The sequence below is a fragment of the Cnephaeus nilssonii genome, assembly GCF_951640355.1.
Source record: "Cnephaeus nilssonii genome assembly, chromosome: 3".
In the NCBI taxonomy this organism is placed as follows: Eukaryota; Metazoa; Chordata; class Mammalia; order Chiroptera; family Vespertilionidae; genus Cnephaeus; species Cnephaeus nilssonii.
Genome location: NC_137074.1, coordinates 38,369,278 through 38,395,176, shown reverse-complemented (window position 1 = coordinate 38,395,176; position 25,899 = coordinate 38,369,278). Strand labels below are relative to the sequence as shown.

Genomic DNA, 25,899 nt, shown 5'->3' with positions numbered 1-25,899 from the left:
ATCTCCCCCACCTCTCCCTAACCTTCCCCTTGTAATTTGACAGTCTGTTTGATGCTTTACTGTCTCTGTATCTATCTTTTTGTTCAAGTTTATAATGTTCTTTATTATCCATAAATGAGTGAGATCATGTGGTATTTTTCTTTCATTGACTGACTTATTTCACTTAACATAATGTTCTCCAATTCCTCCCAGGTTGCTGCAAATGATGAGAATTCCTTCTTTTTTATGGCAGCATAGTATTCCATTGTGTAGATGTACCACAGTTTTCTGATCCAGTCATCTGCTGACGGGCACCTAGGCTGTTTCCAAATCTTAGCTATGGTGAATTGCGCTGCTATGAACATAGGGGTGCATATATCCTTTCTAATTGGTGTTTCTAGTTTCTTCGGATATATTCCCAGGAGTGGGATTACTGGGTCAAATGGGAGTTCCATTTTCAGTTTTTTGAGGAAACTCCATACTGTTCTCCACAGTGGCTGCACCAGTCTGCAATCCCACCAGCAGTGCATGAGGGTTCCTTTTTCTCCGCATCCTCGCCAACACTTGTCGTTTGTTGATTTGTTGATGATAGCCATTCTGACAGGTGTGAGATGGTACCGCATTGTTGTTTTGATTTGCATCTCTCGGATAATTAGTGACGTTGAGCATGTTTTCATGTGTCTCTTGGCCTTCCTTCTGTCTTCTTTTGAAAAGATTCTATTTAGGTCTGTTGCCCATTTTTTTATTGGATCATTTATATTTCTAATACTTTCTTTTTTAAAACTGCTAGAGAGTTTCCCAGTAACTTTTCACTACCCACAGACATGGCTAAAGGAGAAGAAAGCCCCTGTGGAACCGATTCACACTGCTTGTAGTTCACAATCCACATGCCAATCCTTTATCACATGACTTTGTTACATGGAACAGGCTCAGACCCCAGGACCCTCCCCATCTCCTCATGCCTGTGGTAAAGTAACCCTGTAGTCACATGCTGCTAGCTGCCCAAAGAGCAGGCCTCCGTGCCATTAAACAAGGAGGCATGTCTAACCAGAGGCAACCGGAAAAATCTATGTGGAGTGCTAGTACCCAAGAAATAAACAGCCTCTGAGATGTTGACCCCATGAAACCTTACTCCCAAAGTGGCAGCAAACCCAGGCTTGGTCTCCAAACCTCCGGTTCCAGTGCATCTTAAGGACAGCTCTTTGTGGTGAATACAATTACCGCTGGAATCACAAACATGGACACAATCATGTGAAACTCCAGTCCTAGAAAAGCATTCGTTTGCTAATGGGTAGGCTAATGACCCTGCCCATTTGGATAACAGGTTTTGCTCACTGTGCTTTAATACTCCATTCCTCTTTGCCCCTCGCCAGAAGAGGAAGGAAAGAACAGAAAACTAAGTACCTTAGATTCTCTGTTAGAAATGGCTCTTGGTTTCCTTCTGACATCCTGCTCAAGGCTTGTGTTGTATTATTTCCAGCCTCCTGTGTCCTTTCCTCTCCTTCCCATCATTTCCAATTTCTCTTCCCCACGTTTCTGCAGCTAATCTGCTGGCACGTTTGAAGAGAGCCTCTGGCTACTTGCCCGGTGCCTGCCAACATCTGCAGTGATGGCAGCTCCATTAAACAAGAAGGCATGTCTGACCAGAGGCAACCAGAAAATCTATGTTGAGTGCTAGTACCAATATTTTTGGTTTCCAACACTTCTGAACCACACAGTTTACAGTTTGTGGGATTGCATCCTCTCTCTATCTTGGGAAATATTCTCTTTCACTTCCAAATATAAAATAGCATTAACTATTTAAGCCAGTTCCTTAGTTCTTGATGTTTCAAATTCTAAGCACTTTGCATACATTGTTCCACTTAATCTGCACAACCACCCTGAGAGACTTTTTACATGTTACAGATGAGGAAACTGAGTCAAAGAGGTGAACTGAGTTAAAGAGGTCATGTGACAAGGGGCACAGCCTGATTCCACCCTGTTCTAGCTGATGCCGAAGCCCATGTGTTTTTGTCCTGACACTGTTTAGGTTGAGAAAGGGCATCCTGACAGATCCACTTCTTATCTCATTGAGATTGTATTCATTTTGAGCCTTCCTGTTTACTCAGTAAGTCAATTCATTGATAGTGTTACAACCAGAGCCCCTCAGGGTTGTAAGAGACTGCAGAATTTATCGGGTCAAACCTCCATCTAATCGGTGAGTCGTCTTTACAGCACTCCTCACATTGGTTATTCTGTCTGTTTTTGAAGACTTCTAATGTTGGAGCATCCATCCTGAGGAGGAAGCAGCCCACTCCATTTTCAGACAGCTTCATATCATGTTTGATACAAGTCTACTCCCTGGAGCTGCCATTCACTCTTTCTTAATTCTCTTATCTACACAACAAGGCTAAGCTGGCTTGCTCAGCTCTCATCACCCCTCAGAGCCCTGCTTTCCTAGGTAAATCGCTTCATAAACAGGGTTACTCTTGCACTTTCGCTCTTGCCTGAGTTACTCATTTGTCAATGACCCCCTCACTCCGTGGGACACCCAGGACTATACCCAGAGCTCAAACTAATTCTGACCAATTCAGATTCTATCCCATCCTTGAGCAGGGTGCTTCACGTTTATGATTGCAGCCGCAGATTGAATATTTTCTTTGGGCAGCCATATGGAACCCTTAACTACTACTGAGCTTAGTCAACAAGAGATGTGTTGAGTGGGTAGAGCTTAGCTAGTCTTCACCAGCCTGGGCTACTGGATCTCAGAACAATGAGGTCCCAAACTGACTGCACATAATTTCACTTCAACAAAAATTGTTTGTTGTGGCAAACACTTTACCCAGCCTTGCATAGTGATTTTTCATTCCTCACCATGCAAGGTGTACTCTCTTATGTTTTGCACATATAGAAGGAACTGGTTGGTTGGTTGTTTTTTTAAAGTTCTGTACATTAACAGCTAATCAATGGATGTCTAAAGAGGCAAAAAGACAGACTGGTGCAGCCACTGTGGAAAACAGTATGGAGTTTCCTCAAAAACTTTAAAATGGAACTCCATTTGACCCAGTAATCCCACTTCTAGGAATATATCCCGAGAAACCAGAAATACCAATCAGAAAGGATATATGCACCCCTATGTTCATAGATTAGAAAACTGTGGTACATCTACACAATGGAATACTACGCTGCTGTAAAAAAGAAGGAACTCTTACCATTTGCAATAGCATGGATGGAACTGGAGAGCATTATGCTAAGTGAAATAAGCCAGTCAGAGAAAGATAAATATCACATGATCTCACTCATTTGTGGAATATAATGAACAACATAAACTGATGAACAAAAATAGAACCAGAGACACAGAAGCATCGAAAGGATTGTCCAACCTATGAGGGAAGGCAAGGGGAGAGGGGGTAAGAGATCAACCAAAAGACTTGTATGCATGCATATGAGCATAAAATGGACACACAGTAGGAGGTAAGGGCATGTGCTAGGGGGTGGGAGTGGCCAGTGAGAGGTCAATGAGGGAAAAAGGAGACTCATGTAATACTTTAAACAAAAAATAATTTAAATTTTAAAAAAGAGAGAGGCAAAAAGAAAGCAAGATTCCTGACAGGCAGAAATGGCATATAGTTTCACACGGATCAGTCCTTTCGCAGCACAACCCTAGGATCTTTCTAATCAGCAGTTATGTTTGACCACAAAGTTTAAAATATTTCTGTTTTAACTCAAGAATGACCAGAATAGACTGGTGAATGGGAAGTGATAATATGTTGATATCTTTAAAATGTCCTGGTTCTAAACTAAATTACTTATTTTCTTATTCTTTATTATAATTAACTAGAGGCCTGGTGCACGAAATTTGTGCACGGGGGAGGGGGGTATCCCTCAGCCCAGCCTGCACCCTCTCCAATCTGGGATCCCTCTCACAATCCAGGACTGCTGGCTCCCAACCACTCCTCGCCTGCCTCTGCCTGATTGCTCCTAACCGCTTCTGCCTGCTAGCCTGATCACCCCCTAACCACTCCCCTGCCAGCCTAATTGATGCCTAACTGCTCCCCAGCCAGCCCAATTGCCCCTAATTGCCCTCCCCTGTCGGCCTGTCCACCCCTAACTGCCCTCCCCTGCCAGTCTGGTCACCCCTAACTGTCCTCCCCTGCAGCTGCCCTCCCCTGCAGGCCTGGTCTCCCCCAACTGCCTTCCTCTGCTGGCCCAGTCACCCCTAACTGCCCTCCCTGCTGGCCTGATCACCCACAACTGCCCTCCCCTGCAGACCTGGTCCCCCCCCCCCAACTGCCCTAACCTGCAGGCCTGGTCCCCCCCAACTGCCCTCCTCTACAGGCCTGGGTCCGCCCCCCCAATTGCCCTCCACTGCAGGCCTGGTCCCCCCTCCCCAACAGCCCTTCCCTGCAGGCCTGGCCCCCCCAACTGCCCTCCCCTGCAGTCCTGGTATCCCCCAACTGCCCTTCCCTGCTGACCTGGTCCCCCCCAACTGCCCTCCCTTCCTGGCCTTGTATCCCCCAACTGCCCTCCTCTGCTGGCCTGGTCACCCCTAACTGCCCACAACTGCCCTCCCCTGCAGGCCATCTGTGGTGGCCATCTTGTGTACACATGGGGGCAGCCATCTTTGACCACATGGGGGCAGCCATCTTGTGTCTTGGAGTAATGGTCAATTTGCATATTACTCTTTTATAAGATAGGATATTTAATTTTGTCATGATTTTCATAGAAATTTTTATTTTCTAGTTTTACAATCAAAAACTGAAGGGAAAATATCAAATATGCTTTGGGAAAATGCTTTAAAGTGTAATTTTTGGAGATCAGTGAACACGCTCCCTTTCCCCTTATTCTGATCTTCTGAATCATAGACAACGAAGCCGCCGCTGTTTAGCTAATAAATCCAGTCTTCTCAATTTACAAATAAGAAAAAATAATGTACAGCTGGGTTAAAATGACTTGCTCAAGTTCACAGGGGTAATGGCAGTATCTAGTGCATACCTCTCTTGGTCTAAACCACTAACACCGAATATGTGTTAAAGGAATTCAGAGAGGCAAGAAATTGCTCTATTGTGTGATCATTGGAAAAAGTAAAACTGAAAAGAAGTCACCATTTTTAACCACTTTGTCACCAAAATAACACATGCTAGTAATAGAAAATTTGGGAAATGCTGAAAGTACAAGGAAAGGTGATGGATACAAATTATTCATAATCCCATCCCATGAAAGCAGTGCTATTGGTGCTTCCTGGCATATTATTTGTTGTTTTCTATCCTTCTGGTCATATTACTTATCAAGAAACATTATAACTCAAAAGCTAGTCCATGTTGTAAGAAGTTCTTCATAACAACCATTTTAATTGCTATATAACAGTCCATTTTTGCCACAACATTCTTAACTTTCCTCCTCTTTTTTAAAAATTAGAAGGGAAAGATTTATATGACTAATGGAAAGATATCTGGAAAAGAATATGTAATTAAAACACCAAATACAGATATTTGGTCTTTGATATTGTGGGTGATTTTCGTTCATTGTTTTTTTTATATATATATAGTTTTCAATGCTGGAAAAACACTAACAAGAGGTGTTTTTTTTGTGCATTTACCATGCTCTATATGCCACAGATACATTTTCTCATTTAGTCCTCATAACAAGTAACCAAGATCACTATTATATATCTTCACTTTAAAGCCAAGGAAAATGAGACCTGGGGAGGTAATAGTACTTGCAGAAGGTTAGTGATGGAGCCAAAATCTGTCCCCAGGTTCCTCTGAGCTTCTATTCTTAACCATCATACTGCATATCCCAAGTTTTTAAGAATACCATTGATAAAATCAGAAAGCTATTTTTGAAAATGAAAATGGTTTGCAACAAGAGCTCATTTCTGGTATAAGCATATAACTTATTACCTGTGGAATATTAAAAAACAATCTACCACAATATCAGGACAACTAAGAAAATCATCAATATATTAAATCCCCTCAGTCCTGTCTAAAATGTTTAAAATTCAAATATGTCTCAGGTTTCTTGAAATTGATTAGAAATAGAAAAAAGCAGCAGTGTTAATTGCGGTTAGGTGAATGAAGTCTGGATTTTGAGGCTGGGTGAAAATTGATTGTGCTAAAAATAGTCTTCCGTAATTAAATGAAACTGTGCTGTGCACTTTAATTAGTCAGAACTTATTCTAAGTGGTAACAGTAAGGCCTGGTGTGTATCATTAAGTGAGAGCGGGGCAGCCCCCCACCCGCACCCGCCCCGCCCTCTCTGAGCTGAGGTTCCTCTGATGTCCACAGCAGTTTTATTTATGCATCCCCTGCTCGCATTTGAAACTGCAGGAAAGGTGATGCATCTTTTTATAACCCAGATGTACACATTATAAAATCTTTCTCATTCTTTCCTTCAAAAGACTTGTAATCGCTTTAAATTCTGGAGAACCTCACTAGGGGAACAAGTAACTGCCTTAAAAAGTACTGGAAGTCATTGGCACTTCACATTACCCACCAGGGGGCTTGGGAAAGTCAGTAAACATTGTAAAATTCACTTGACAGATTTCTTTCAGCATCTATGAAGACAGGATGAGCCTGCATCTTTGCAAAGCTATTCAAGGCAGACAATGAGACTCCAAAAAATGTCTCCTAACTTCTTAGTATCTAAGTGTTCAGGTTTCATGGAACTAAAAAGGGAAAGCTAATATATTTTTATTGTTGTTTTTAACCTTTATTATTGTAAAATTAATGCAAAATCAGAAAATTCAGAAAGTATGGAAAAATGTAAAGAAGCAGGAAAAGCATCACCCATCATCCCTTCATTCAAAGAGATTTCTCTTAGCAGGGTAGCATATTTCCTTCAAGTAGTTTATCTAGCCATTGCTTTTATATACCTGAGATCATTCTGTTTGCAAAATTTGTTGTTGTACTAAAAAGACTCATTGAAAAAGAAATTTTCAATTGTATTCCCAATTTTAACCTGGATACGTGGTGGCCATTCCATGTGCTTCTAGCATCATAGATTCTCAAGATGCCTGCTGCCCTGAGCCTTCATTGAAGGGAGGTCCCCACTGAGTACTGTGGTAGGAATGCGTATTCTGGATATGAAAAAGGAAGAGAGCAAGACCTACTATTTATTTGGTAGCCTGGGATTAATCACATTGCATTTACCTTTATTCCCTGAACATTTGTATGCAGAAGAAATAAGGTTATATTTATCATTTCAAGCAACTTTGAAGAGTTCCTGCCACAGCACAACCACCACCAGGCATGAGGGTGGTGTGGAAGGTGAGACTGGAAGGATTCAAAGGCAAAAAACAACCTCAAATCAAGTTGATGGTGTGTCAACAAATCACAGGACTTAGAATCATAGAAATTGAGATTTGCAGCTAGAGTATGGATCTCAGCCCCAGACTCGTGTGTTCAGGAAATGCCCATTTCTTTGTTTTCTTTAAAAGATAATAAGGTGGTTTCCAAGCATCTCCCTTGCTATACTGGGAAGGTAATTTAGTCTCAGACACCAAATCTGGGAAGCGTATGTGCTGCCAGAAAACAAGGATGAGTCTTCACTTTCTTATTTGCCTTGCTGCTGCTAACAGCCAACCAAGCCCCAAGTGGTTCCTTAAAATTCAATTTTTTTTCTCTATTTCCTTGACACATGGATATCAGAGTTCAAGTCAGGCCTCTCCCCCACTCATCCCCTCTGTTATCCCCTTGGAGGTCAATCTAATTTGCTAGGGAAATACCTAAAAACTAAGCACCAGTCTCTCACTCATCTCAGAACCTACCACCTCTTCTCTCCCCACCCCTGGAAAGTTCCCCTTTCTCTCTTAAGTTCTTTAAGACACTTGCCCCTTTTTCCTCTCCCCAGGACACCTAAGGCAGTGGTCGGCAAACTGTGGCTCGCGAGCCACATGCGGCTCTTTGGCCCCTTGAGTGTGGCTCTTCAACAAAATACCATGTCCGGGCGCGCACATACAGTGCGATTGAAACTTCGTGGCCCATGCACAGAAGTCGGTTTTCGGCTCTCAAAAGAAATTTCAATCGTTGTACTGTTGATATTTGGCTCTGTTGACTAATGAGTTTGCCGACCACTGACCTAAGCCAACCTGGAACAGATCTTGGAGAAAAATTCTGCCTCCATCCAGAACACAAATCTCCTCTGAAGTAAAAACAGGGTTCCCTTTTGAAAGATGTAAAAAATAAAGAAATAAAATTATAAGAAAAAAGTGATTTTTTTAAAAATTATCCTTCCATAGAAAAGACCTTGAAGACGACTCAGTCAAGTTCACAAAGCCAGGGTCCTTCATTCTTTAGCATCAGGAGGCCAGGTTTGTCATAAGGTGATAAGCCTGACCTTGGAAGCCAGACTAGGAATCAAATCCTGTGCAACCCTAGCTTTGTGACCATAGCCTTCTAGGATCACATTTCTCCCAGCACAGTGCATGGCACAGAGTAGGGTCAACTAATGTTACTTTTCTTTGTCCATAGCCCACTGCCTCACCAAGTCACTGCCTAGCCAGTCCCAAAGCTGGTGCTCTAGCTCCTCATATCCTAGGAACGGCCACCCTTCCTAAAACGTGTGTCTGGTACCCTCACTTGAAATTGGTCAGGTAATGGATTTTTAGCTGAATTTGGTCTAAATGATCCAGGGCCTTCAGATGGTAGCAATTTTCCTGCTGGAGAAAGTCACAGTTCATTCGGTTCAACACTCTGCCCTCTGAGGACCCTCCAGAAGCTCTTCGACTATGAGTATCATTTTGATCCATAAAGAAAACTGTCTTTCTGGAAATAAACCAAATGATAGAGCATGCTCTTAAATCCATCTCTCTTGATTTTTCCTGTCTCCTAGTCAGATACAGAGTTTTGGGATAAGATGCAAGCAGAATGGGAAGAAATGGCCCGGAGGAACTGGATATCCGAGAACCAAGAAGCCCAGAACCAAGTTACAATTTCAGCTAGCGAGAAGGTGACCAATTCTCTTCTTATACATGATAACAGGTTTTCTCAGTCTCTTTGAATCATATAATTATAAATTAGTCGGTAATCATTTTGTGAAAAAAAAAATCTAAGAATAAAACAGACAATTTAATATCAATCAGATCTAGAAGAAATTCTGGGAGATGAAAACAATATAATCAGACAATGTATCAGAGCAGCAAAGCTGGAATGGAATACCCTTATTTTTATCAATGTTGATACAGACAGTTTGGCAGTCAACTACAGCTTGGATCCTGACTGCTGGCCAGTTACTGACCTAGCTGACTTTGAGGGTGTGTTGGAACAAGACCTGGGCTAATCCCACAATGCTTTTCGTCAGTCAGCCCCATGAGCCATGTCGATGAGCTGACAGAAGTGATATTAATGGGCAGGGGGGTGAAGCAGGGCTTAGGACTGTATCTCACAGGTAGTCATTATACAGCTAGCAGAGAAACTCAGTGGAAAAGGTAGCCTTCACACAACCAGGTCAAGTCCCAAGGGCATCCCTCAGAGATATTTCCCTTGACAGGAGCTCCAGCAAATGTGAACGCAGTGAACAACCAGCCAAATTACCCATGAGGTCCCAGTTGCCCTTGGATTTATGCTTTTAAAAACAGTTGGGGAGGAGCAGGGGCTTGAGAAATAAGTTTAAATGACTTGAAAGATAAAAAGATTTGTGGAATTTCCTTACACTAGGGAGGGGAATCATATATAGTATATGCTTGTATTATGATTTTTGTGGAGGAAGTCTCAATAATATTTAATTCTGGATAATTTCCATGATAGTTCAACCCAACAAATATTTATTTGTGTCTACTCTGCACTAGCTACTAGGGAAATGATGATTAATAGTCTCTGATCTTAGGGGATTTTCAATCTACATAGTCATTAAAATGTCTTTCTCTTCTTCATATTCTGTGTCCCTCAGTAGGCCAGGCAATCTCATAAAATTGGAACAACCATCTCATTAAGAATAACTGTCTTTTCTACAAAAAAAAATCAAAATTAAGTAAGAAGAAAGAACATTGATGCAGAACATCAGACTCTAATTACAGATGTCTCCCACTTCCATCTCCCCCCCTCTTTTTGAACTACAGTCCTTGAACCTGAGATATGGCTAGGACCCTGAGCCCCACAGTCCTGGGACCCCATATCCGCAACACAATTACATAAGCTCAGTGGCTTTTGATAAGGGGATTGTCTTTCTGAAGGTCTCCATTTGATCTATTTATAACCTCAATAGCATCATCTACAGGCTAGCTTAATTGTATCTATCAAATTAGAAAGATTTTATTATAATCCATGCTAGCTAATGTTGCAATAAATAATGTCTCTCAGGTACTTCTGTTGAGAGTTTAAATTGGGACATACTTTCTCAAGAACAATTCAGCTACTCATATCAAGGGCCTCAAAATAGTTCATAGCTTTAGTCTAATAAACCTCTCTAGAAGTCTATCTTATGGTAATAATCAATGCACACAAAGATTTGAGCATGAGGCTTTCACTGTAACTTTATTTATGAAAAAAATGAAAATAATCTGAAAGTCCATCAATATGGGTTTGACTAAGTAAATGTTAATATAAATAATTATAATAACTAAAACGAAGTGGGGCTTACACTGTAAAACTGCACCTATAGTATGAGCTTATTTGTTTAATGTACATAGTCACAGAAAAACACTAGAAGATTATTTGTACATTCTGCATTGTTTAAATTTTTACAATGAAAGAAGATCTATAACTTTAAAATGTGCATTCTCAGTGGGCGATATAGCCACCAATGGGGCATATACTGGTTTGAGGAGTGGGAGGACAAAAGAAATCTTAGATATTACAATGGTTTATAACCCTCAAAAGGGCCACAGTGCATAAACAGATGTACAGTATGCAGTATTAACACTTCAGGGGACTGGGTGGGAGCATGTAGCAAAAAATATATTCAAAAACTCAGTATTTTTACACTCTTGGGGGCAGGAAAGGGGATGGTTAAAACAAAATGAACAAAAGAAATATCAGAATGAAAACAAACTCCAAAATACTAGCAGTGATCATATTTAGGTTGCAGCATTTTGGGTACTTTTTATATTATTCAGTGACAAAATCTAAAGTGTATACAATGAAAATGTACATTCAGAATAAGAAAAGAACAGTAATTTAAATTTAAATGGTTAATTTTATGTTATGTGTGTAAAATAAAATTTCACCACAATAAAACATACCTTGTTTGGGGATTGGGAAGGGATAAACCAAAGAACTTATATACTTAATGCATAGCCCATGGACACGGGCAATAGGGGGCAAAGACCTGAGGGGGTGGGTAAGAGCTGGGAGGAGGGAGTTAATGGGGGGGGATGGGAGATATCCGTAATACTATCAACAATAAAATATATATATATTAAAAATGAATAAAATTTCAAAAAAATAATAAAATAAAAGAATTTAATTGCAATTAAATTAATTAAACACTTTACATTCTAAAAGGGCTTACTGCACGTGAGAATGCGGAGATAAACGGATGGATCTGTGTTGGCCCTTCTGTGTTGTAGGGCTATTACTTCCACACTGAAAACCCCTTCAAGGACTGGCCAGGCGCATTTGAAGAAGGCTTAAAGAGGCTGAAGGAAGGGGACCTCCCAGTTACCATCCTGTTCATGGAGGCCGCGATTCTTCAGGACCCGGGAGATGCAGAGGTGTTTTTCCCCCTCATCCTGCCAGGCTCAGAGAGGGGCTGCACACGCTAGTGAGGGACAGAGGGTGACACAGAGCTCTACTGGTGGGAGTTTTATCGAGTCACGGTTCCCAAAGGGGTTAGCCTGGCGTAGTGTGATATAACCTGTGTTCTAACCAAATCTACAATGTCTATGGTGCCGCAAAAGAAAGGGTGGAGGGAAGAAATGAAAAACTAAAATTGCCTCCCTGGAAGCTCAGCAGCGGTGTTCAGGGGCAGTGTGCTGTCTTGTCTGGGTCTAGAGAGACACCCTCTCTCACCATTGATTTACTCACTCCACATGTATTGAACACACGCTCCATCCCAGGACTTGTGCCACACACTGGCTCAGCTCTCTGAAAGGCTGGAGACGTGGAACAACTGAAAAGACGGGTTAGTGGTCTATCTGGAGGGACAGGTAAACAAACCAGGGCAGTGTAATAAATGCAAGTGCACGGGAGGCTAGGAGAGCAGACAGCAAGACACTGACTCAGCCTTCCCCTCTAAGTGAATCCGAAGCTGAGCCTCCAAGGCGAGAGGATTCATTAAAGACAGCAGGGGAGTGGAGTTGTTGTTTAGAGGAAATGGCTCTTGGCTGAGCAGAGGAACCTGAAACGTTAGGTTAGGGGATGAGGGGGGAGAGAATGGCAGGAGTGGAGGCACGAAGAGCTAGGCAAGAGTTTGAACTTCATCCTGAAAGCCCTGGGGAGGGACCACTAGGAAAGAGCGTGTTAGAAAAACCCCTTTCTCTGAGGTGTGAAGGGTGATTGGAGAGACCACCAAAGAGGCTTCTGCAATCTTACCTTGGTCCACGACACTTCCAAACCTGTGGAGGCCTGTCATAAGATAGTGGCAGGTAGAAAGTCTTTCTTCATAGATTGTAATTTTCGGGAAACTTCTTATAAGGGATACGCCCAGAGGAATTTGAGAAATTTTTTTTAAAATATATTTTATTGATTTTTCACAGAGAGGAAGGGAGAAGGATAGAGAGTTAGAAACATCGATGAGAGAGAAACATCCATCAGCTGCCTCCTGCACGCCCCCTACTGGGGATGTGCCCGCAACCAAGGTACATGCCCTTGACCGGAATCGAACCTGGGACCTTTCAGTCTGCAGGCCGACGCTCTATCCACTGAGCCAAACCGGTTTCGGCGAATTTGAGAAATTTTTAGGAATGGCTCTGTACAGTGCTGAGAAGGCGGTATGGAATAGTGGTCAAGCTTCTCAGACTCTGCCATTCTGTGTGGGTTCAAATACAGCAGTATCCTGAGCTCTGCTGCTGGTTAGCCATGAACCATGTGGTCTGGGGCAAGTCATTTAAACCCTCTTAGCTTCCGTTTCCTCATACGTAAAGTGGAAATCACGATTATAATAACCATCTCATTAGGGTTTTGCGAGGGTTAAATTCATTCAGTGCTCAGTTCAGTGTCTGCTACGTCAGTATTTAGCCTTTATTACTACTCTTGGTTGTACTGTGTGTTGAAAGAACAAGTAAACTGGTCACTAAAGCCCCTGGTATCTTGTTAGTCAAAACACTGATAATGAAATGAGATTGAACTGAGAGCTGGCATTCTGAATCAAAATATTAGAATTTTTCAAAAGCTATTTTTTAAAAAAAGGTGAAGAGAGTTGCCAAAGAACACATATACATAACCCATGGACACAGACAACAGAGTGATGAAGGCCAGGGGAGGGGTGGCAGGGACTGGGTGGAAGTGGGCAAAGGGGGGGACATCTGTAATAGTGTCAACAACAACAAAAAGATGTTTGAATCATTGTAGAAGAGAAAATTGTTGCATTAATAGAAAAATACAGGTCACCCCCCCCCCCCCCCGCCAAAAAAAATAATGTCACCTTACATTTCTTACATTTCTAAATGCCATATGTTCTCATGTATATTATATCATTTGACACAACTTTGGGGGGTTAAAAAAAAGTATGCGTTATTATCCCAGACTCATTAATGAGAAAATGAGGACACTTGGTTACAAATGGGTCCTAGATAATGACCCAGGGTTTCTGAATCTGTGTAGACCCCAATCTAAGATAGTAGACATTCTGTGGACAGTGCAAGTGATTCCCAAAGCCTAGGAAGAGAGAAAGACTTTCATCCATCTCTTCTTAAGAAGCATTCTAGGATGTATGGAAGGTGACATAAAAAATGGATGCTGCTTTGTGTACATTTGAAAGATTAAAATGAGTCACTGAAATTATGGAGGGAAATAATTAGTATTTTTATGAGTGTGTATGGTATGTATAATAATAATTCATAATTTTATAGCACTTTATGATGACTCTATATGTTTTCATATAGCTTATTTTTAAACATCCATAGCATTGATTCTCAAAGGTGGGAGAGTTATGCACTTCCCAAACCTTTTCAAATCCCAAGACTCAGATACACCCCCAGCAAATTTGAGGACAAGGTGTGTAATGGGAGGTCTTTTTTATGTGCATTGCTCTTGTAATGGTGTGAGAATTACTGTGCTAATATTAAAAATGTCACTCTAGATATGAAAAACATTATCTGCTTGGAGATATTCCTCACATTATTTACAATAGCAAAGGATTGAAAACAATCTCTGAGCAATAAAGGAATTGGTTGAGTTTATAATAGTATATCCATTCAACAAAATGTAAATTCAGAACTATAAGTAGGAAGATTTTGTAAAACCATGAAAAAAAATGCTATGATGCAATATAAAGTGTTAAGTGTAGGCTTTAAAATTATAGGTACATTACATTGCACTTTATATATTTTGTGCATTTTAACAGTGATTATACAGGGTGAGGCAAAAGTAGGTTTATAGTTGTTTACATGGAAAATAATACAATAAATAATACAGGAATAAACTGTGTCATGTCCTCAAAACTGTAAACCTACTGCCTAACCCTAAAATAGGGCATTAAACACCTGTAAGGGGCTTGGTTTTGTTTTTTCCTAGTTCCTAAATTTCCTGTTGCCTCTTCTAATAACTGCTTGACTTTCATTTATACAAGTTAATTTTGTACATCTTGAGATTTCTTATTTTAAACTTTATTTAGCTACATTTCTGGATTATTTTTCTACCTTTTATCATCACAAATGCATACTTTTGTGTACTTATCTTTTGGTCTTAAGATACCTAATATCTCAGAAACTCAGAGGTTTTCATGGGTCACAGGAGATTTTCCAAGTGTCACAAAAGAATTTGACTAGAGAAATGCATGCGATATTTTTCCCTTTTACAAGACTCTCCCACCTGAGACAGGTTGCTCTGCATAGAGGGATCTGTCGCAGGTAAACAAACCAACTACTGCGCATGAGTGATTCTGCTTCCTCTTGCAATGTTGACATCAGTTGTTTCTTGTAGGCATGGCAGTTCCTCGGGATAACTCAGGCAGAGAATGAAAACGAACAAGCAGCTATTGTCGCCCTCCAGAGGTAGTGAAGCTAAGTGCAAAACCACGGGACTGGTGGACACCTGTTAATGGACTTCCCATTGCTTCAGATTTACCTTTTGACCTTCATATACATTGCAAAGAATTTGGCTGGAATGAGTGCTGCGAGGCCTCATATGTCTTATACATAGCTGTGAAAAACGGGAACTGATGAAGAAATAATGTTCCTCAATCTCAATGTTAGGCCGTTTACAAATAGTTGGCCTTCATTAGCATGAAAGAGTCTATGTCAAAAGCAGTCATAAAATAGACTCACTGAATAAATAGTCCTTTTAATGTCCTATCCTTCTGCAGCATCTGAAAGTTCTCTTCAGAAAAAAATATACTCAAAATAATCTCAATGCATTTTTAGCTCTGGTGTCTACAAAGCATCTCCCGAGGTATTTTCAGCAACCTGCAAGTTTAACTCCTGAGCCCCTGACTAAAGCTCTAGACTACTTTGGGAGGGTGTAGCATCACACCATACTTGATTAGAGCCCCCATTTAAATTCTGGGGGTGGGGGGACAGCCCCTACCAAATAGACTCCCACTTTCCCTACTCTTTCATATATATATATATATATATATATATATATATATATATATATATATATATATACATACACATATCCTCTTCCTAAAGCACTGATATAGGGACCATCTAGGGCTTGCTACTCAAAGTCTTATCCAGAGACTCCTAGCATTGTCATCACCTGGGAGCCTGTCAGACCCGCACAGCCTGGGCCCACCACAGGCCCTCTGTATCAGAGGCTGCATGTACCAGATCCCCAGATGATTCCCATGCACATCAAAGTTTAAAAAGCCCTTGCCAGAGGCCAGTGGAATAGCATGAGGGGAAGCATCGTAGCCTGGGCCTCCTGTAAACCCACGTTGATAGTCTGGAAACATGGAATTTCCCTCTCCTTTTTACACAACACTGTTCAATCTTTCATCTCTAGATGTCCAGATTTAATTCAAATCAGTTTGCTTTGTGGATAAAGTGCATTTAATGCATTGACAGTAGAGCAGTGCTAATGATATCCCCTACTTCTCATTAGATTAACTACTAATAAATTATATGCAGGGATTAGCCACATTTTCTATAGTTTTTAAATTATTTATTAAAATTACCAAACCTGACATGCATCAGGGTGAGTTTTAACTTTCTTAAAAATAAGCGTAGGTCCTAATTTTCATGTAGGTAATGAATGTGATATTCTCCAGGGGCTTAACATAACCTTAACAGTACCATTTAATTAAAAAAGACCTCATATTTTCTAAAGAACTGTTCAGACTCTAACTCCGGGGGGGGAAAAAAATCTGAAATTGTCTTTCCCCCCTTCCTTCAGGTGCTTAGAATTGCAGCCCAACAACTTGAAAGCTTTGATGGCTTTGGCCGTGAGTTACACGAACACGGGCCATCAGCAGGATGCCTGTGATGCGCTGAAGAATTGGATTAGGCAAAACCCAAAGTACAAATACCTTGTGAAGAGCAAGAAGGGATCTCCAGGCCTCACCCGGAGGATGTCTAAGTCTCCGGTGGATAGGTATCCATATTATTAAATTACACCCTTACACACAATTAATCACCATGACGGTAATGAACGAGCCTGGGGTCCCCACCACCCAGTCCAGATGGCGTGTAGGACAGCGTTCTGCCAGAAGAGCAGCACTGATTTAAAAGATCGAGCTGAGAGTGTGGCCAACCTCTGGACACGTGATCTACACCGTGGGCACCCACAGATATTTATCTGAGTGCCATACGCTAAAGCCAAATGCTTTGGGCATATAATTAACCCAAAATAAATGATAATAAGTAGCCTTGTGCCAAGTTTTGTAAAGCCTTGGGGGGAGATGGAAGTCCTTTCTTCTGGAATGTCATTTCTATCAGCAATAAACCATGATGTTAAATTTTTTCTCACTGGGGCCTCGGGACACCCAGCCCTAGGGTTTTCTACTTCCAGGGTCAGTGGGACGCTCCTTTCCTAGCACTGTTTGTATCTCTGTACGACCAAGTATTTCATGAAAATCAGCAGGAATGTTTAAACTGCAGTATTAATAATAGTCCTCTCAAACACTAAGATATTTTAAGCAAGATTTTTTTTCCAGTCTGTAAAGAACAGCGGACATAATAGTAAAGCATTTACGTTCAGACTATTTGGATTACAAATCTGCTTTTCCCCCTGGTAGCTCTGTTCTGGAAGGCGTGAAGGAATTATATCTGGAAGCTGCCCACCAAAATGGAGATATGATCGACCCAGACCTGCAGACAGGTCTAGGGGTGCTGTTCCACCTGAGCGGAGAATTTAATAGAGCAATAGATGCATTTAACGCCGCCTTAACTGTTCGGCCAGAGGTAAGTGCACAGTAAGAAACCACACGGTTCTCTGTTAAAGAACAGTTTTCACCAGATGTACTTAGTACATTTTCTTGATCCTCACCTGAGGATTTTTTTTTTCCATTGATTTTTAGAAGGGGAGGGAGAGGAGAGAGAGAGAGAGAGAGAGAGAGAGAGAGAGAGAGAGAGAGAGAGAGAGAGACATCAATGTGAGAGAGACACATGGATTGGTTGCCTCCCACATGAACCCCGCTGGACCAGGATCCAACCTGCAACCCAGGTGCATGCCCTTGACTGGGAATGGAACTCGAGACCCTGGCGTGCGCAGACCAGTGCTCTAACCACTGACCCACGCTGGGCAGGGCTGTGCATTTTTGCTACACTTGATTTCCCTGCACCCAGCCGTTGAAAGCGATCAGTACTAATGATACGCTACTGTGGCTATTAATACTTAAATACCTAAAATAGAAACATGAATTGCCTGACAGCACCCCAAGGTAGCTCTCCTTGATGAATGAGGGTCATTTCACAAAGTAGTCCCTAAAGATCTTTGAGGAATTCACCGCGTCACGGCCCTTGTCCATGAGCGCGGGATAAATGTTCAGCCATCGGCCTTCTGCTGCAGGGATAAGAGAACTCCGCCACTGTGGCTGGTGCTGGTGGGTCGAGACCCCTCTCTCTGTCCTCAGGACTATTCGTTATGGAACCGTCTGGGGGCGACCTTGGCGAATGGAGACCGCAGCGAAGAAGCCGTGGAGGCCTACACGCGGGCGCTGGAGATCCAGCCGGGCTTCATCCGCTCCAGATACAACCTGGGCATCAGCTGCATCAACCTGGGCGCCTACAGGTGAAGTATGGCAGAGAGCGGGGGACCGAGAGCCACGTGCGGGGCTGAGGCTGCTTGCCACTAAAATATCTCCTTGTAGGAGTAATCCTCCGCCTCCTCCTAAGGGCAAGCTTCCCAGCTTCAGTTCCCGAGGCCTGTAGAAGCAGCAACAATTTGTTCAGTGTTTCTCAGTCTTTGGAAAGCAGCCATCCTACCGGTACCGCGTGAAATGCAGATTCCCAGGCCCCGTCTAGAGATTTTCTTTTTTTTTAATTCGGTCAGCCGGGGTTGGGACAAGTTATCTGGATTCCTAACATCCCCAAAGGCGACTCTGAGACTAATCCGAACCTTCATTTTCCTGATAAGGGAAAGAAAACCTTGGGGGGCCAGGGCGGGAGGCAGGAGAACCCAGCAAAATGACTTAAAAAGGGTCCAGGGCCAGATTTTGGCAAAGCACAACCAAGAACCCAGGTTCTCTAAGCCAATAAAGTGAGTAATAAAACAATGCTCAGGAACTATTTGTAAATGGTGGGTTTACAGTTTGAAATGTTTTTCTCCTTCTCTCACGATTCCTCATTATCACTTGGGTGTATGTCCTCTCCTGTCTTTTCCCCATCCACAGGGAACGTAAACCACCTTTGTTTCCTTTGTGTAATGAAAATTTGGGTAATTTTTTTCTTCTTCTTTTTCTATTTTTTTTTTCTATTTTCTAAGTAAACCGGTATTGCTTTCATAACTGGAAAAAGAGAGAGAACTCAATGTTAGTTTTAAACCTTTTTTCATTCCCAGAAGGAGCCAGGCTTTTAGAATCAGATAAGCTTGGGTTCAAATCACAGTTCTGCCATTTATTAGTTTTATGACTCTGAGCACGTAATGGTGAGCCTCAATTTCTTCACCTGCTTCAAAAATGGGGGTGGGGGAGTAATAATGTCTATCTTGCAGGATTATTGTGCAGTTTAAGTATAATTGCCCAGCACAGAGCAGATGCCCAATACCTAGCAGGAGTCAGTATTATGACTATTACTGCTGTCATCATCAGTATCATTATTGTTATTATTTAGGTTAAGTCATCAGAGAGCTACATAACTAGATTGCATCCTTTTGCCATCTGAAGAATTCCTGTTTCTGAACTGCTTTAGGACATTGTGCCGTTGACAAATATTAAGGCTCTAGAAACTAGATGCTACATTTATAATAAAGGGATCTTATAAAGAACATTCATCAGTCACTGGATTGCTCAGGTCAAAACCAGGAAACCTGAGTGACCCCTGAGCAACTGGTTTGTTTTATGCTGTAGACATTGTGACCTTGCTGAGGTCCTCATGACAGCAGCTGTGCGTATGGCCCAAGTGCAGCATCCCGCCTCCCTGCACATCACCTCTCGGGCCTGACAGTGTCCATTTTGTATGTTAACTTCATCCCTGGCTTCCTCTGATGTCCCTAACCTGATTTTATCTTTACCACGTTAAGCGCCATGTCAGTCGCCGGTGACTGAAACGGAAAGGAAGACAAAGCAGGCTTGGCGCTTAACGTGTTACGCATTTTATTCACTTATTTTCTAGGTATGTTTTATGAGATAACTTAGGTCCTTTTTTGGAACAAGGAGCAATGTAAATAAATACATATGTGCATGTAGGTACATTGAATTCAATTAAAGGAGGCTTTTGTAAGGCTTCTGGATGAGTTTTTTCCTATTTTTTCTTTTTAAAAATATAATTTTATTGATTTCAAAGAGGAAAGGAGAGGAAGAAAGACAAACATCAATGTGAGAGAGAATCATTGATTGGCTGACTCCTGCACACCCCTTACTGGGCATCAAGCCCGCAACCCAGGCATGTGCCCTGACCAAGAATTGAATTGTGTGACCTCCTGGTTCGTAGGTCAACGCTCAGTCACCAAGCCACACCAGCCAGGCTGGATGAGCTTTTGTATTTTTTTGTTATTGCAACTTCTTAGTGTAGAAAACATACTAGAGGGTCCAATAGAACACTTTCTTGGCAATCACAGATGTAAGCCTCAGGAGGGCAACTGTTTGCAGGAAGCCCCGAAGGTCCATGACAAGTAGAAATGGGCAACCCTGGTGAGGTGTGGACTTTTAATCCTCAAGCAGGCCAAAAGCAAGTCAATGTTAAAGTTGCTGGATAACATACAGAATGCCTGGTTAAGTTGGAGTTTCACATAAATAGTAAATATGATTTTAGGATAAATATTTCCCAAATGTTGCATGGGACATACTTATACTGAAACTTATTCATTGTTTATCTGACACTGAAATTTAACTGTGCATCCTGTATTCTTATTGGCTAAGTCTGTCCATCTGGATCAAATAGCAACTTTGGACCTTCTTGGCTAAGTTTTGTATGTCTTAAATTATCATGCTGGATATGGGAAAGCTTGTGAAGTGATAAACATATTGCATTTTTTCCCTTAAGAAAAAAAAAAAAAGACCATCAAGTGAGACACAAAATGAATTCTGAAAGTAAGTTTAACTTGAGGTGTAAGCATATGTGTAGGAAATAACAACCCTCAATAGAGATGTGGCTCAGAGGAGAGCCAGGAGCTGGTACAAAGTCTGGGACGTGTCCCTTAAGAACTGCAGGTGTGTGTGTATACGTTATAACACTCACTGTTTGTCATCTCACACTTTCTATAAGAAGTCAAAGGCACGCCCTACCCTAGTACTGAATACAGTTGAAGTAAGGAGAGGAAGTTGTTGACCTGAAATGAGGGTACAGCTTAAAATGCTACCCTTTTGTCAGTCGGAGCGCCAGAGTAGAGCTTAGACCCGTGGTTGGCAAACTGCGGCTCACGAGCCACATGCGGCTCTTTGGCCCCTTGAGTGTGGCTCTTCCACAAAATACCACGGCCCAGGCAAGTCTATTTTGAAGAAGTGGCATTAGAAGAAGTTTAAGTTTAAAAATTTTGGCTCTCAAAAGAAATTTCAATAGTTGTACTGTTGATATTTGCCTCTGTTGACTAATGAGTTTGCCGACCACTGGCTTAGACCAACGAATCTTAACCATTTCAAAAGTGAGGGCCCCTTTTTAATCCTATCTAATAAAAGAGTAATATGCAAATTGACCATCACTCCAACACACAAGATTGCTGCCCCCATGTGGACACAAGATGGCCACCACAAGATGGCCAGCAAGAGAGGGCAGTTGGGAGGGACCAGGCTTACAAGGGAGGGCAGTTGGGGGCAATCAAGCCTGCAGGGGAGGGCAGTTAGGGGTGACCAGGCCGGCAGAGGAGGGAAGTTGAGGGCAACCAGGCCTGCAGGGAAGGGCAGTTAGGGGGGACCAGGCCAGCAGGGGAGGGCAGTTAGGGGTGACCAGCCTGCAAGGGAGGGCAGTTAGGGGTAACCAGGCCTGCAGGGGAAGGCAGTTAGGAGCAAACAGGCTGGCAGGGGAGCAAGTAGACATCAATCAGGCTGGCAGGGGAGTAGTTAGGGGGTGATCAGGCTGGCATGCAGAAGCGGTTAGGGGCAATCAGGAAGGCAGGCAGGCGAGCAGTTGGGAGCCAGCAATCCTGGATTGTGAGAGGGATGTCTGACTGCCCGTTTAGGCCCGATCCCAGTGGATCGGGCCTAAACGGGCAGTCGAACATCCCTCGAGGGGTCCCAGCTTGGAGAGGGTGCAGGCTGGGCTGAGGGACACACCCCCACATGCACGAATTTCGTGCACTGGGCCTCTAGTGAAAAGATAAATCTCATCCTCTTTGATAATAATAATGGGTGGGCAAAAGTAGGTTTACAGTTGTTAGTGTGGAAAATAATATAATAATTAATAAATCATAATCTATGTATATAAAAAGCTAAAATGCTGCGTGTCCCTCTAACCATCCAACTGGTCACTCTGATGCGCACTGACCACCGGGGGGCAGACACTCAATGCAGGAGCTGCCATGATGTACACTGGCCATTTACAAAGAAACAGCACTGCAGACCTGATGCCAACAAACCAACACTCGACTTCCCCCAAATGGAACACAGGCCCTGCCACCACCCTGGAGTGACAGCCCACCAAACCACAGCCAACGCTTCTGAGACCCCATGACACAAAATGTGGCCCACCGCTCAGCCCAGACTGGAAACAGTCACTGTGGGGGCCAGATAATGACATCACATAGCAATGCCTGGCTTCCTCTCCCTAGCGACTAGCCTCCTTGGAGTTTCTTCAGCCCAGGCACACAACTTGCTTTATAGCCAGGTGCAAACATTTTACACTTTAACCAAATGTCTGTGAAGCATTTTCCTGTGCTTCATCTCATTTGATCCTCACAGAAGTCCTGGAATAGGTAGATAGGAGACTCGGTGGAATCCTATTTTCTTTTTATTAGCCGGAAAACAGAGATTTAGAAAGTTTAGAAACTTGACCCGACTGAAAAAAAAGTAAGAAATGTTGGACCTTGAAAATGACTTCAGGTTTTGTCACTGTGCAGAATATAATCAAATACTGCTTCAGTTAAATATTTTACCCTTTTTCCTTCCTGCGTGATCTACAGTAATAATCTGCTTCATGTTGATATTTACTGCTGTGTTGCTGACAATTACCTGAAAGAGAAGTTGGGGTGCTTCACTGGGCTGGGAAAAGTTTAGCTAAATCAGAAAGCAGGTCTAATTAAGCAAGTTTATTCTATATATATAAAAGGCTAAGTTGACTCATGCATGCACGATACATATAAAGCTCTCTCTGGTGCCAGTTGCATGCGTGTGTTTCGATCTGTCATTGTCAATCGTGAATTTGGTTGACACTTCTATTGTAGAGAAAGGGCAAATAGAGATAATAAAATATTTCTTCTAATTAATTTACTTTTAATGTGCATCCATGCACTGGGCCACTAGTATGAGAATAAACTCTGTCTCCTGCATGCCTCCTACTGGGGATCAAGCCCACAACCTGGGCATGTGCCCCAACCAGGAATTGAACTGGCGACCTCTTGATGCATGAAATGACACTCAACAAACTGAGTCACACAAGACAGACATCTTTTACATTTTTAACAGCTACTGAGAACTTCACAGGGCTTTTCTTATGTGGATTTTATGTATGAATTTTTATTGTATTAGAAATTAAACAAAAAATTTTGAAAGACTCATCTACACTAATAAAAGAGAAACATGCAAATTAACCATCACTCCGCTACAGCCACAAGCCATGCCCACCAGCCAATCAGGAAAAAGTATGCAAATTAACCCAACCAAGATGGTGGCCGGCCATGGAGCTGGAGCAAGCAGGAGGCTAGGGTTGCCCCAGCAATGGAGGAAGCCAAGCTTCCCGCCCTGGCCAGCCCTGGCCTTCGCTCAAGGCTACAAAGTTTCAATTATAGAAGATAAATAAATCCTAGATACTTGCTTCCAGCCAGCCCTGGCCTCCGCTCAAGGAGGCGCTGAAAAAAAAAGAAAAAGAAAAAGAAAAAAAGGAGGGGCTGGGACCTTGGGTCACTGGGGATGGGGGGGGGGGGGCGGTGATCAGGCCAGGATGGGACAGCAGGGGCCATTGGGGGTAAGCAGACCAGCAGGGGGGCCAGTTGGGGGTGAGCAGGCCATCAGTGGGGGTCAGTTGGAGGTGATCAGGACAGCAGGGGGGGCAGTTTGGAGAGAGCTGGCCAGCAGGAGGGCAGTTTTGGGTGAGCAGGCCAGTGGGGAGGGAAGGTGGGGGCAAGCAGGCCAGCAGGGGGTGCAGTTGGGGGTGAGCAGGCTGGCATGAGGGGTAGTTGGGGGTGATCTGGCTGGAGGGGGGGGCAGTTGGGGGCGAGCAGGCTGGCAGGCAGAGTAGTTAGGGGCAATCAGGCAGGCAGGCAGGTGAGCGGCTGGAGCCAGCAGTCCCGGATTGTGAGAGGGATGTTCAACTGCCGGTTTAGGCCCGATCCCTGTAAACCGGCAGTAGGACATCCTTCGAGGGGTCCCAGATTGGAGAGGGTGAGGAACACCCCCCAACCCCCATGCACGAATTTCGTGCACTAGGCCACTAGTTTAAATATAATAAACTAATTACATGTTAATAAAAATTACATATTTTACCCCTAAAAATTATTTTCCAAAACAAAAATAAATGTTTTGTGAAGAGTGGCATTCTTTTATCATTTTTGTGAATCTATTAATATTTTGCTTAATAGAAGACACATTTCTGCTTCTGAATTCAATCTGTGGGATGTTGTAAATCATGAGATCCCTAGAAAATTCCAGTGTACACTCATGAGAGTATAACAGTAAAAGGTAAAAGAATATCTCAGGATTACTTTAAAAATTATTTTGGCCTCATTGATCCTCAGGGTTCCTCCAACAACACTTAAGAGAACAATTTAAATTAATGATAGGAGTTTTTCACATAAAATGATTTGACTGCACCTCACAAGGTTTTAAAATGACTTCTATTCTCCCTATTATATAGTCGGGGGAACTGAGGCTTGTAGAAGATAAAAAATTTGCCTACAGTAACATAATGGGATACAAGCCCAGATGCTCTGATAAGAAACTGAACTCAACCCCGGCTGCTCCCCATATTTCTGTCACTAATAGGAAAAGTTAGACACTTTGTTTCTGAGTGGGGCCAGATGTTCCTCTTCAACCCTAGTTATATAAACCACATCTGTGAATGGACTACGTCGTCACATCATTCTTGGAGTAGAGAAAAGTGGATGCATTGAAGAGTTAGCAATGGCCATTATTCTTCCTCTCCCACATGATTTTCCTAACATAAAAAATTGCTTTGCTTTTTTCTTTCTGATTTCACTACATTAAACGATTTTTCGCAAAAGAGTAATGACAGAATCAGAAAGTTGTTCATCTGATGAGCCAACACACCATAGAAAGGTGATTTAGGATTTTAGACTAAAATAACTTCATCCATTTTTGTTGTCTTCTTTGCTAACTCTGAAATGCGTTGCATTTGTAAATGTCTGTTTTTCTACCCTCTTAGAGAAGCGGTCAGCAATTTCCTCACTGCCCTCAGTCTGCAGAGGAAAAGCCGGAATCAACAGCAAGTTCCTCATCCTGCCATCTCCGGGAACATCTGGGCTGCCCTCAGAATCGCACTGTCTCTGATGGACCAACCAGAACTCTTCCAGGCGGCCAATCTCGGCGACCTGGATGTCCTCCTAAGAGCTTTCAATTTGGATCCTTGAAGGAAAAGAAAAAATAATAATCCCTGTCTATATGTGTACTCAGAAATGCAAACCTATTTTATTATGAATTCCAAAATGGTGACACCGGATGTTCAAAAGGCCATGGTGAGAGAGCCTGAGGGAATACCTACAGACAATGCCCAGTCTGTTCAGATCCTAAAGCACAAAAATGTTATATGGAGTCAAGGTCGGGCTCGAAAGAAGACGCGAGAGGCTCAAGACTAACCAAGATAAAGTAACTATGTGAATACTCTTTCCACAAGCCGCAAGCCTGTCGCAAAACATCTTCTTTGGGTTTTTGTCCCCACTTGCGGCTGATGACACATCAAAGGAACTTGCTCGTGGGACACCTGGAGAAAGCACTGCCTCAGATCAGGGAATTCTGACTACTTCTGAACTGTCCCCTGAAATTCCCCCTTTTAGAAGATTGAACATAGTTTGGGCCAAGGTGCATGCACAAATATTAACTCGACTAAAAAGAGGCATCGCTTAAACCCGTTCCAATTTTAACTTTTACTGTAGCTTTTTGATTCCAGAGAAGGAGCTTTGCTGGCGAAAGCAGTTT

The 25,899-nt window shown here is 42.5% G+C and overlaps 1 protein-coding gene across 6 annotated transcripts in view; it reads left to right on the top strand.

Annotated features, from left to right (window-relative positions):
* Positions 1 to 25,334, top strand: part of PEX5L (peroxisomal biogenesis factor 5 like) — a gene marked incomplete at both ends in the record, with an annotated part of 168,880 nt that extends 143,546 nt beyond the window's left edge. For all 6 annotated transcript variants that reach the window (XM_079766748.1, XM_079766747.1, XM_079766745.1 and 3 more), the window contains 7 exons: positions 8,791 to 8,907; positions 11,465 to 11,608; positions 14,979 to 15,049; positions 16,395 to 16,592; positions 17,236 to 17,401; positions 18,073 to 18,230; positions 25,130 to 25,334. In XM_079766748.1, the coding sequence (XP_079622874.1) occupies positions 8,791 to 8,907; positions 11,465 to 11,608; positions 14,979 to 15,049; positions 16,395 to 16,592; positions 17,236 to 17,401; positions 18,073 to 18,230; positions 25,130 to 25,334 (1,059 nt within the window). The remainder of the gene's footprint in view (positions 1 to 8,790; positions 8,908 to 11,464; positions 11,609 to 14,978; positions 15,050 to 16,394; positions 16,593 to 17,235; positions 17,402 to 18,072; positions 18,231 to 25,129) is intronic.
* Between the last annotated feature and the right edge of the window lie 565 nt (positions 25,335 to 25,899).